At 39.8% G+C, this 14287-nt stretch overlaps 1 protein-coding gene across 1 annotated transcript in view; it reads right to left on the minus strand.

The window, feature by feature from the left end:
- LOC123983974 (neurexin-1a-like) overlaps window positions 1-14287 on the minus strand; it is a 286657-nt gene that overhangs the window by 112510 nt on the left and 159860 nt on the right. Inside the window, exon 16 of the mRNA XM_046070492.1 lies at window positions 12779-12898. Coding sequence (XP_045926448.1) covers window positions 12779-12898 — 120 coding nt within the window. The remainder of the gene's footprint in view (window positions 1-12778; window positions 12899-14287) is intronic.

Consider the following 14287-nt stretch of genomic DNA (forward strand, 5'->3'; position numbering starts at 1 on the left):
ATTTTAAAACATTAATCTCTCTTAGTCTCACTCTGTAGTCTTGCTCAATGTCCCACCCACCTGAATGTTTACACGTCACAAGTAATAGCCAATCAACACTGAAGGCTCCTGTGCCACAGATGGGCAAAGTGAGCGAGCGGAGCTGTGTGTCGAAGGGAAGGCAGCGGATATTACTGAAGCTGCAATAAACATCACAATCTGATGTTCTGTTTCTATGATGACAAGCGTGCCCAGTGTCCCAGTTACACCACTGAGTCACAGCCTACGGGATTTCACTCAATGGAGGCGACGGCTTTCAGTCACTCTCCGCTAACCAAATCATTGCACTTCAGGGTTAAACATAGCATGCATCAGTCTTTTCTATCTTTTCACTGCAACTCTGCATCTCAATTTACGGAATTATTACTTTGAAAAATAACAGCAGCAGTAAAACTGTTCTTTAAACTATGATCATTAAACTTTGCAATGAATCCGTGGTTCACCTGTGTGCCTGGGTACACAAACAATGTATACTCATGAAAGGGTGTCACGTACAGAATGAGTGAGGCAGATTGACTCCAGCTGCCTGCATACACTAGTACTGCAGGCTTCACTGCATTCATTTCCTTGTCCCTATAAAAAGTGAAGATCTAGAATCGGCAACAACTAAATCACCCAGTCAGGACAGCTCTATTGCCGGGACTGACTTTGGCTAAGACAGTCGGTGATCTGTGTGTGCTCTCCACCCAGTTGTCTACAGATAAGAGAGGATTTGAGCAGTGCCACGCTTTAAAACTGTCCTTTAGCTGTAAAAACTTTAGAAGTTAGTGGAGTTCAAGGACAATTCAGACGGATAAGTGCTGACCTCGCTGTGATGTAGAAATAGAGGAGAATTTGCATTGTCTAAGCCCTTTGAGCATAGTGTTAATATTGCTTGGAGCACACAGCTATGCTCAGACATATTAAACAGTTGTTTGTTTGCGATGGAGACTAGCTGGCAAGCCCCTCTTGAAACAGAGGCGCTTTCATTTGCTTTGCGACAGCCTTTTACAAGTTTGTCCAGATGCTCCGGTGGCTATACTGCAGGCATAGTCCGTGTCCTTTAGTGTATCACATCAACACTCTTATTTAGTGGGAAAAAGGTTTGTCTGTCAAGCCTGTCTGATTCTTTCTCCAGGTCTATCCTTAATTTGGGACTTAGGGGGCTTTCAACAGTAGCACTACTGTAAAACAATACAGGAGATCTTGGTGTAAAACAGGACGTTTTGGGGTGCAAGTTCATGAAAATTAAATACAAGGCTTTTCAAAAGTCTTTGGGCTTTGATGCCAAATTGTACAACTTTGGAAAGTTCATACATTTTCTTCTTCATATCAATGCCAGGTTTGTAGCAACTTAGCACAATGGTGGGGCAGTCCTGCATAGTACAACAACTGCATCCGTTGTTCCAGCAAGTGCCCAAAAATGACAAATGACCACGATTGTTCCCTGACATTTAACTAAGTGGTTATTACTATAACAATGATGATAAAGCTCCCCTAACCTTGAAATAGTCATTTTACCCAAAACCATGATCTTTCCCTAAACCTAACTACACCCTGTGATAAAACCTAACCACACCTTAACCATAGCACTGGGCATAAACAAATCATGTCATCCTGCCAACAGCAGTGTCAGATCATAAAATGCTTGTATGTAGCATCTATAGGGCATAGACAAACAACATTTTTTCATTTGAAGGACTTATTGACAGTGGTATAAGGTATTCTCTCTGGTGTACTTGCATGCATTTTATTGGCCAACACTGCGTGCTGCCGGATGAAGTTACATTGAGCTCCTCAAAAAGGAGAGCCATAACGTTTGTGCCGTACTATTGGCATTATAGGCAAAAAATGATCTGTCTGCAACAAACCCCCTGTGGAGCTAACGCAGGGGTCTGACTGAAATGGAAAAGATGCCTGCTGCAGTGCCATTGTTGGAAATTTTCATCATGCAAAACTTTAACATCAAGCGCACTGCAGCAAGTCCACTCCTGCCAGACAGAAACGATCTCTCCAAGCACGTGGGTCACAAAATTATAGATGTCACTGTGATGGTAGTATTTGCTAAAATGAGAAAATAACAAATATTGACAAAACACCCCAGAATTACTCCACCCACCTGGCACAAAGTGCATCTGCCTATTAAACTTCATATGCTCAGCAGGTATGATGTTTAATTTCCAAAAGCAAAGCATGGCCACATACAAGACTCTTTGGGTTAGCACTTGTGTTTGTAGTAATTTATTGAAATCTGCTTCACTCCTGGGCTGTACTGCATCTGTTCTCTTTTTATCTGCCTCTGCACATGCTGTGACTCTGACCTTCTGTCTGACAAAGGGGGCTGACATACATACATAGTACCTCACAGATACAATGAGTAAAATAAATATAATTTGTTTCCAACTACAGAACAATCAACTGCTTCTTCTGTTCCTGTTATTGGGAAATATTTCTTTTTTATGTGTTTTGATTACAATGTCCATCAGCATCTCAATTTGCAATTCACTGAACTGAAAATCAAATTTTCTCTTCAATTAAATGACTTCTGACTGTGAAATCATTCACAGAATGTCAACAGAAGCAATCAAAAGTTTATAAATAGTCGAATACAAGCAAGCTAAATTATTTTTTTAGGGGTGTTTTAGATTCTTGCCACAGTTCTCCCGGGTGTCATGTTCAATAGTCTGAGTTTACGAGAGATGGGAATATTCACAGTGTCAGTGTATCACCCAGCAGGGTAGTTTAGCAGATACTCTGTCTTCTAGTCAACACTTTAATTAGTATTGTGTTGTGGAGAAACAACAGCTTCGTATTTCCTGTCAACAGGCCCCTCTGGGCTACCAATTAATAAAAACACCTCAAAAATTAGGTTCTCACCGCCAAGCTGCAATGACTTCTAGATGAGATTCTGATTACAGCAGAGATTACAATGTAGACAACTAAATGTGCGTGATGCTTGTGATCAACTCTGGTCTGAGCACATACTGTTCAAAGACACAAAAATAACGTTCTGGAACTCTTTTAAATTGACAAAACTGAGTTTGTGTAGTTGAGGGCACATCAAAGCCCGCTCACACCATATGAACAGCAACACGGTCTTATGAAGCAATCCGACATACGTCAGACACTGCTGGTCCTCCATACTAATGCCACTGTGCCAGCATGAAGCTGCATCCCATAATAAGCATGTGGCATGCGTTTTCACATCTGTATTGTATGTTTTACCATTAGTAAAGTGAACTACTAAGTCATGTATATGTGTGTGTAAGTCAGATTCACGATGCCTCGGTGTTGTACAAAGCCAGCTAACAGATGTTAGTTATTCTACACCACTTCCTGCAGAGATCTCACTGCTTGGGCAAGGTTACAGACATGTTACAGCATCCACGGTGGGAGGAAAGGAGACCTGGTTTCCATGCCAACAGCCTTCACCCAAATATGGCCACTACTTCCTGGTATAGAAACCCATTTAAATTCATCGAGTTCGAGGTGGAGGAAGAATAAGTGAAAGTACAAGGGGAACAAAAAGAGGACAAAACAATAAAACGTCTTTCAATAGCTCACAAATGATAAAAAGGGAAGTAACAGTCCTTCTGGAACAGTAAATAGCAGCTATGGAATATGCGTGAAAATAAGTGCAGATCCACATCCTACTATACAGCTTCAGGCACTGACACATACTGTATAGGCGTGAAAGTGGATCTTGCAAGCATAAAACGTCTAAACCTCAAATAAATGGCTGCTTTCAAACAGGTTTCTACATTACCTAGTAGAGGAATTTCTGATAAATACTAGGTTAAAATTTTATTCCATGTTCAACTATAAGGCTTTTTTTTAAGGCTGTCTAAAACATCAGGGTGGATAGAATTTTGCTAAGAACAGTAAATACTGCATTTGTTGGGGACTATTTTCAGAGGTGGATTAATACACATTTAGTGCTCTAGCAAGTACTGTGTATGTGGGACTGACTAAAAAAACTACAGTTGCCATGTGTATGGTAATACAGGAAGATGTTGCCCAGTGCCACGATGTGGTTTTATTAGTTTTGGACTAACAATTAAAAGTAAATAATCAGGCATGTGATTGGCAAAAAAGCAGGAAAATATACTGAGACCACCCGATACCCTGATTAAACTGGCAGCAGCTCTAACATGGATGGTAAAGCAGGACCCATGACAATAAGTTATTTAATGGATGTGTTGCAGTGTGAATCAAAGACAAGGGTCTAATCCACTGTTCCATCGCAACCACTCTATAATAATTATTAATTTGTATTCATTTTTACCAAACTTCAATAGCTAAATGTGCAACATGAAACATGAAATAATTGAGTCTATAACTAAATAATGTAACTACTAACTTTCAAATAAGTTCAGTTGAAGTTAATAGATGATTTTTAATGAATAAGAGACAGCAGCAAAGGTTGTTGCCTGTTATAGACCTGGTGGCCTGACTGTTAAAGAAATACTTATATTCTTCAGGAAACTCAAACAGCCGATCAGTCTCTATCTGTTGGAAACTGTAGGAAAAAGTTTGACATTTCAACTCTGGCAGCGAGAACGACCGCGACAGTTTAACGGGTTCGCGCCAGTCACACAGAAGCCGTTGCCATGGTTACCTCGGAGCGCTTGTTTGCCTGTCTGTTGATGAGGAGCGCAGAGCGACCCCTGTGAAAAGGCCTTATATAGCCTAAACCTTGTCACAACCATTCACAAGAAATTAATTAATAAGGTGCCAAAGCCTTTAACATAAGGACGACTTCAAAAGCAACCATTCACACAGCAAAGTGTATAGGCTACATGAGTGATCAATAGATAACAAAGTCAAAGTAAACATTAGACATAGCCTCTAACAAGCAATAATCAAAACATTCCCAATTTATCTGATCCTTATTGTCAACTCAGTGTTGGGCAAGTTACTCAGAAATAATATTACCTACTAGTTACTTAGCATAGGCTATAGACCTACTCCTTAAAAAAGTAGTATTAGCTACTCTACTTAGGCCCACCACTCTCTCCCGATGAGTCCAAGCATCACTGGCAGCAGCGGACAGAGTTTCTCTCTGAGTTTCACGTTGCTGTGTTGCTTTAGCTGATGCTTCAATTAGCCTAAGTATAAATGTAACATTAGAACTGTTCGCGGTTGAAAACTTTTTGCTGGTCGCACAAAGTTTACAACGAACGACAATGTTCTTTGTATCTTAGACTGTGACACAGTAATGGCAATGACGTTACTTACAGCTGTCGAAAATACCTCTCTCTCTCTGTTCTCCAGTTGTCTTTTAGCTTCTTGTCTAACAGCTGGCTTTAACAACATAAGGTCCGGTGCCGCTGAGCTGCAGCGCGGTCGCGCATTCACATAAGTGATGGTGTGTTCAGTAGCGCACCGTTACTTGTAATAATACAACTGTTTTGGAAATAGTAATCCGTTACATTACTCTTTACTGGGAAAAGTAATTTTGCAGTAGGCCTATTACTGCCCAACACTACGTACCACTGATGCGCGAGAGCGCCTGTGGTACACACTGCGCGGGTGTGTTGTTGGCAGCTGAGCGTAAACGAACATCCTTGATACTTAGAAAGGAAGACTTTACACATGTCAGCCTAGATCCTTTTCATTTCACTAGGCCAGGTCCTGCATGTGTACACATAAAGTAAATGTTAATAACTTATTCATGTATTTGCATTTTTTGTAAGTAAATATATATAAATCTCCATTGATAAGATGGAATTGTCATTTGAAAAGCCTTCAGCAGATCAGTTTAATTTGACATTGGATGCGCTATAATTATTGTATGTGTGTGTGCACATTTGGGAGAATGGCTACTGGAGTGAATGCACAGAAGCACTTAAGACTGCTTCTCTCATATCTTGGGGCACAATGGCTGTTCAAAGCTAGGCCAAGCTTTCAATACACACTGAAGCCCAAATATGTTCAGACCCATAGATTTGTTTCGCCGAGCTGCATTAAAAGAGGGCCACATCTAGGGGCAAAGAGAACATTACTTCCATGTGATAGCAGGCTGTTTACTCCAGTGCCTCATATCCCCTTGGCCTCACTACTGGACTGGGTGTCCCATTGTATTGATCGAAACCAAACTAAGTGGTCTAATACTTGCATGCCACATCAGAGCAATGGGACAAAACTGTCTGCTGTACTTCCTGTCTGGTTGTGTGCCTTGTGTGTGTGTTTCTCTGTTCATTCTGGAGCACCGTTGAGACTATGCTGAAACACAAGTGCCCTATTTTATATGAAAAGAAAATTCTAGGAACAAGCCTGAAGATTTACAATTGGCTAAACTGAGGCATATAATTATCACTGTTATTTCTGTATGCTATTCATGACTAATTCACTTGAAAAATCTGACCTGATACATTGCTACTTAGAATACAAAATTGTCAGTATAATCCATCACTATACGGACTGGTTGTTTTTATGTTCTGAACTTTCTTAGATTCTGAGCTTCTAGTCTTTTTAAAATATTTAGTTGAATTCTTGCTTTTGTGGACTGATGCAACAAACGTGTCCTGGGTGTCCAGGCTTCCTATGTATAATATATGTTTTATAGATAGACAAGTGTCTTTAGACTACATGACGAGGACATGCATGACAGAAATCCCTGTACTTTCTCACGCATGTGTTTAAGAAAATTCATTGCAGATCACATAGTTGATACCAAGCCTGGTCGCAGAAGGACAATTCTCAAGGTACAAAGACACAAGAATGAGCATTGACTCAGACACATTAGAAATCAAGTGAGAGGTGTTCGTCTTTGCCCCTTGGGCAGAGACAATAGAGAGTAGACCCACACACAACCTCCATCGTTGATACAATATTGACATGGCACTAATAGCCCCGGCTATAAGACTGGGCGGAGGAGCAACCAGGCGAGGCAAAAATTGCGTGAAGGCCAGGCATGGCCTTTGCTGCAGCCTCTTCACGACCCACTTTAGCACAACAGCAAACACCATTCTGTTTGTCTCTGTACATTACCCTCAGATGCTTGACCACTGCAGGCAAACTCCCTCAGGAGGTCTAGACTGGAGTTTAAGGCCCACAAACACACACGCCAAGCCACCGTCTGAATGAAAACTAGAACAGTTTTTCAAACCCCAGAGGATATTACAGAGAAGACAAAATACAATATAGCAGTGTAAAAGCCATTTTATCTATTTGTCTGCCTTTGTGTTTATTTTGACGCAATACACTTTTTGTACACTGGGGGAAGTTGTCTTTACTGGGACTGCATTTATACAGGAAGGGTAATGCAGTCTGGTGTGTCGAATGCCCTTTGAGGCATACAGTTATTTTTGACCATGGCAATGGCTTCTGCAGGTAGCAGAAATGTGATTACTTCACCACATGCTGAATACATGCAGTCTGTGTCCCCCCTATCGTTTTATTCCCACTGGCATCAAAAACAGCTTGTAGTGATGAGACTAAATACATGTTTAACACCATTCACAACCATCATAATTCACAATTTTACATGCATGATGATCTGAGAGGAATTTTATTCATCTTGGCCAGCATGGCTTGTATCCCCCCCCCCCCCCCCCCCCCCCCCCAGTTTCACTGACTGTAGGTATCCAGTGGGGATAATTGGTTCTATAAATACAACTCTAAGACACTGTGTCCACAGTTCATTCAAAAACAGTACTGGCACATCACTGGGGTGAAGTGTTTGGGGAATGATGAAGAGAAGATCTGAAGACTGCTTTTATATCTATGTCATCATCTTGCCAATCACACCGAAGTGAAAGGTGCAGCACTGTTCTGAAAAGTTGAAATACTTTTATCCTAACACACTCACAGCACAGCGAAGAACTAGTGGATTGCTTTGAAAAATGAAACCCAGTGCAGAGCGTATGTGGATACATGTAGCACATACATGGCATGCTTATAATACACTGTAGGAGATGGAGGTAGGGGTAATTGAAAAAGTCTGCAATGAAAACTGCAGAATAATATGAGCTATGAAGATGCTCTCACAAAAGAAATGACTGGTAACTAAATAAATTATGTCCTCTATTTAAAGATACTCTTCTGATATGGGAACTTAAAATATGCAAATAAGAAAAATAGCCACACATCTCTCTTATGCTTTCCTCTTTCTTATAATTTAGTATTGTCTGCATCCCCTATAAGACGAAACAGTCAGAAAGCCATGTGTGTCTGGCCATAACTTGCGATGCAGTGATTTAAAAGACTTGCCACGCTATTTCAAGTTCAATTTCTCAAACACTTCTCTTTACTTGCTTAAAAATGCCAAGACATTTGTACCCAATCTCTCTCTCTCTGCAAGGTACACTGTTTTTCCAATGAAAGGCGTTAGAGCTGCTATCTGCTGTCTTTGATTTGGTTGTTTTACTTCTTGAAGTAGATAAGTGCTTCCCCATGAAATAGTAAGGGAAATATAGTTTATAATAATAGTTAACTTTGTTGAAAAATTAATTAGTGTGAGAGCTGCAGCTCTCATGCTTTTGTTCTCTTCGCTCTTTATTATTATTATTATTATTATTATTATTATTATCTATTCTGCCGTTTTTTGCATCTAACTAGTCCTGTACCGCTTGTCCTACAAACTTGGTTCCAACTTCAAATTGTACATCTTCTTCATGAGATGGGTGCTATTACCTGTATTGCTGGTATCTGTAATGATTGATTTTGTGATTTTATATTAATATTTTTGTGCATTTTAAAATGAATGGGTTCCTATGGGAGCAGGGACTCCACTCTTCCAAATTTAAGAGCTTAGTGCTCCGGCATATGTGCAGCTAGAGACCTAGAGACAATTTCAGCTGTAAGTTGCAGAAAAGATGTTGATTTTTCAAGGTTGTATTTGGTGTTTGCTAAAAAAATGTTTAGTTTCGGAGCTATGCCCTTCCAAAGTGAAGGGTTTTACAGCTTTTAGCAGACTTTACCAGTGTGTCATGTGATCAGTTAGAGTGGAGACAGGAGGATTTTGCAGACCAGAAATTTATTTGTAAACTGCTGCTAGTCGCGTATATTTATCTCTATAAGCACAAAAATGGCACCAAAATGTAGCCACATGCCTTTCCTCCCTCAAAATGTCAAAATCCTGCTCAGTGGACGTTTAGTTTTTTATCTCTGATCCTTAATTGATTGGAAAGTCTCAGTCGTCTCTCATTCACTCCCTGTTGTAGCTGTAGGCTGAGGTCTCCCCCTGTCACTAATTCTTTAACTTGCTGTATCTTCCTCCCTGTTTGGAGTTTTGGACACAAGAGGTTTATTTTTATGCTCAGCTACTCAAGCACTAACTAAAAAGTCCAAAATGATAGCTGTAAAGCTTTTTTTATTAAGCAAATACACTTTTTGTATCAACAACACATCACATTGTATCATTACAATTGTATCATTTTGAAGGATGGACTTAGGCTGCTCTATATCACCCCGTGCCTCAGAATTCCCATGATGCATGGCGGTGAAGAAAGTTTTGTTAAAATTTGCTAATAAGTCTCCTTTTTGTTTGAAACACAAAAGTTACTTTGTGATTTATGTTTTGTTAAGCATGACTGCTTAGAATATAGTGTTTTTTGTTGGCAATTGCCATTCTTTTGGTGGTTTACTATTGAAACCAGGAGTGAAGTGCCTGTTTCATTTGATATGAACAGCTGCATTGATAGATAAATAAAGAGACAATCCTCAGAGTACTACTTCTTGTGCCTGACATTGATTTGAGTCACCATATATTAATAATAAAGTTTGCAAATTTACAGAGCTGTTTGAAGTTGATGCTAACAAAATGTGGAGTCCTTACTGACTTTCAGTGGTTACATTCAAAATTCTGTGTTGTTAGTCTTTTTAAATGCAATCATTGTTAACATGATATTAAGTCTTTCACAGCACAATCCTTTGGCTATGATGGCGCAATGGATAAGATGCCTGCCTTTGGTGTGAGAGACCTGCGTTCAGTCCCCCACTGTGATCCATCCACCATTGTGTCCCTGAGCAAGACACTTAATCCCTTGTTGCTCCAGAGGCGTGCGACCTCTGACATGTATAGCAATTGTAAGTTGCTTTGGATAAAAGCGTCAGCTAAATGTATGTTCATTTATTTTATTCTTCAACAGTGGAGTAGCCATCACAGAAAATATGTTTATAAGCAAAACATGCCTTTTATTGGTGCTTAGGAGCCATTTATTTTGTCAGAATAAGACATGATTGACAAAGAAAGTTGAAAGCCCTTCACAGTGTATCTGAGTAGTCCGGTGGTTGAGCACTTGCTCTTGCTCCGGATCCAGAGATTGATGAATAAAACCCTGCTCACAGCATGTTAACGAAAAGGGGGCCAAACTTAACACATATGTTTGCTGAACAAGTGTGCAGCACATCACTGAGTCTCTTAACTGATGGAGCCGCACATTGCACCGACAACGGTAGCAATCGCTCTCACACGCATTTTCTTAAGGAAATGCCCGTTCTAGTTAAATAAATGTATTTACATGTCACTGTCACATACAATTTTCTTTTTCATGAGTACACTATAGCTCAGATATTATAAACTGATTATAAACAGCAGAAAAAAGCGAAGCTAAACAGTGAATTTACAGGCAAATGAAAACCCGGCATTCTGCTCAAATGGATTTACATTTTGAATTTCCATGTACCGAACACCGCAATTGTATTGTACTATGAAACATAATGTTAGTTCCCCTGTGATTTATGAATGACAGTTGTACTATGCATCCTAGCTGTAAATGTTATGAGGCGAGGGGCTGTGAAATGGAGCTTTTCTCCTTGTGAGAAGGCATTGTGCCAAGGCTACCCACTAGAGAAATATGTGGAAATGCAGTGAGCTCCCCATGTAAGTTGCTTTCCTGGAGACCCATTACTCTGTTGTAAATTGCTTGCATTTCAGCTTATGCAAATATATCTGGTAAAAAGTGATATTTTCCTCAGAGATGCTTCTCTCGTTCTTTTGCCGCTCCCACCCCAGCCCCGTTCCTCTATCCCCATGACAATCCATCAGCACAGATAAAACCCAACCATCTCCAGCATCATTTTTCCTACTCATAGATTTTCTTTGGCAGAGTGATGATGCCTTGCATCACTATTCTGAGGACTAGTTCAGTTCATCCGTACTGAAAGAGATTTCTTGGAAAGTATGTTTTTGTGGTTATATCTTGCATCCCCTGGACCTGCACATTGATCCATCTTATTGTTACGGCAGGTCAGCAGGAATAATGAGACTAGCTGCAGTAACTAGCCCCAGCAGGTAGAGCAATTTTGTTCAGATATAATATATGCATGCATGTCCTGCGTGAGCTGCTCTGGTCCCAGTGCTGTAAATGAGCTCTATGGGGCTGCTCAGGATGAATATGTATGACAAACGGCATTTCTTCTCCCTTTTACACACAAGAAAGGTTCAGGAGGAGTTCACCATCAAAAATATCCCTCATCACCTCAAGCACATTCCTATTCCTAGTGTTGATCCAAACACAGTCTGAGGAATGAAAGGGAGAGTAAAACGAGCATGGGAGGGCTAGGATCAGGACAAGCTACACTCAAGCTCACATCTCATGGAAGGAAGAATCCTTTTAGTGTTATCATAGGCAGCAGATATGTTCAGTGTATTAGGCTGCACGGGAATCTATTAACTACTTTCTGTTGATAACAAAAGATGGGGTCTTATCAAGCTGGTAGAAGTGACACGGGAATGCATTAACATTTATGTGGCTCTCTCCTCTGCTTTTGTGTCATCTCCAGAGTGCCCACTCTGTTCTTTCCTCCTTAATGCAGTTCAGCACTTTGCCCATTCACCCCTTACTGTGTGAACTGCTGCAGAAGAAAATAATGACCAAACAAAATCCCTTATGCATGTTTTGCATAAAAAAGTGGCCCATTTTTAAAGGTAGAGCAGACGTTACCCTAGTTCTCTCAAAAGATTAACATGAATGACCACTGTCCCTTAATCTAAATGCCAATTTAACTGTCTTTAAGAGAGATTAATATCACAGTACTTTTAAGTGCATTGCTGGTGAATGTTTAATGTCTTTTATTTTTATTGCTTGATTGAGTTGTTGATGTTTTAGCAGAACACAATGTTTGTTGCTCCCTCTAGTGGCACATCTCTCAAACTTTAATGAGCTCTCACTGAACTGACAGCCAGATGTCACAAATGTTAAAGTTTCTGCCCTACAGAGTCGCATCAGCTCACAACTCTCTCAGTGAAGACAATATATATTCAAAGCAGAGCTACTGAAATAAAAAAGTTGTGTCAAGATTCATTCTAATTGACCAAGTTACAACATATCAGTCACCAGTTACAGTATACAGTAGAGTGTGGGCTTTTATTTAGTGTGATTGGAGAGCTTACAAAGAAAAAAAAAGACAAATATCATATTTCTGGCTAACGTCATGCTTGTGATGACACAAATATAGCATGCAGACAGTAAACAACAGCCATGTGAAAACAGGACGAAAATGGCCCTGCTGTTGATGATATAACACCCACCTTTAAACGTCTGACGCCAAGATTTTCCTGGATGCATTTAATTAGCTTAACAGATGGAAAGAATTGTGCATCTAATGCTGTGAGATGCGTATGAGGCACGTGTTTTGTGATTTGTTGGGACTTAAATGAAATGAGAAGATCTGCCATTTAATTTGGATGGGTCACACAAAGAATACAAAAACTTATATTAACTATGTACTTGTGAGACTCTTTTTTGTTTATGTTTTTATGAAATACAAACATAAACAAAAACAATTCAGACTTCAGGAAGTGGAATCCTACCATCATTACACAGCGGTCCTCCAAATGTCGTCATGCTGCAGTCACAGCTGAAGCCCTCCCACTGCTGAAGACACACGCCCTGGTTGGCACACGAGTCCTCTTGGCACGTAGTGCTGGGGCCTTAATATGGAGACAAACAGCAACATGGTGGGCAGACGTTTATAATAACAGACTGCAGAGTCTGCAGATCGACTCTGCAGTGAAATTAAATGTCACGCAGAACATACAGACAATAGGGTTCTGCAAATGGAAGCATACACAGAACAAACATACTGTCCATATGCTATGCAAACACATTTGTCTATGTAGTCATATTGTACATTGTATTCTTTCTACAAATACTGCTACAAATTTCCAGAGTGTAGCTAGCGGCCTACGCGGACCCTCAATGAGTTTGTATTTAGCAAACAAAAACCTCACACATGTACAAAAACAGCATCAAAAACATTGGAGATACAGTATTTAAATATGTTCAAATAATTTTAATGTTTGGGTTAAACTGTCATTATTATTTCAATATTTTATTTTATTGTCCATATTTGAGAACAGCAGAATACAGAATATTACATGGAACAGTCCTCATTTACATCTGGCTTTTGTACAGTATGGTAGGGTGTATTTAAACTGTCTAGATCTGACGTGGCTTGATTATTGTTACACCAGATTAATATGTGTCTACAGTACACACTGTAATCCAATTCTCTTTCCTCTCTCCAACTGTCACGAGTCCCCGACCATCAGATTACAACTATCTTCAGTTCATCTTGCACACCTGTATTAAGCACTGTCAGATTGCAGTCTGATCACTGAAAATGCACGTTATTAGCGACTTTCAATGGGGTCATAAGACAAGTAGTAGCAGCCCGAGTTACTTATTTGATTTTAAATAGCAATAAAGTAGTGCTTTCATATTTGTTTACAGTCGAAGCGTTGAATCTTCATGTTTGTGCATCAGTCAGTCGTTCTGTCAGTCTGAGCCAATATGCATCAAGTACACAGCTGTACAGACTAGTGTTGTCACGATACTGGAATTTCTAACTTCGATACAATACCTTGAAAAATATCAATATTCGATACCATTTTCGATACCAAGAGGGGAAAAATTGACAACAATCATTAAATTACTGAATATAATTACTGAATTATCTTATCAACTTATCTTAATAAGGAAAGTTAATAGTAATGTTTGTTAAGAAGAACAGCATCAGTTGATTTACGTCTGACCTTAGTCAAAGTATTTTCCTATCAACTGGAACTCTGCTGAGGTTCCTCAGGTCAAGTCTGATAGCTCTGAGGGGGATTAGCTTAGTTTATAAATGTTTGTTAGGTAAACAACAGGACAACTATCTTATCAACAACAATTTACTGGGCCATCTTATTTAATGCCTTAGTGATAAGTAAAGGGGAGACATCTCCAACGTCCCCAGGTTCTTTACAGAGGATGGTGTGTCTGTCCTGCAGGTACTTTGCTCTTTAGCACCGCTCTGTACAGTCACTTTCATATGGGCT

Source organism: Micropterus dolomieu, linkage group LG15 (genome assembly GCF_021292245.1).
Source record: "Micropterus dolomieu isolate WLL.071019.BEF.003 ecotype Adirondacks linkage group LG15, ASM2129224v1, whole genome shotgun sequence".
Classification (NCBI taxonomy): domain Eukaryota; kingdom Metazoa; phylum Chordata; class Actinopteri; order Centrarchiformes; family Centrarchidae; genus Micropterus; species Micropterus dolomieu.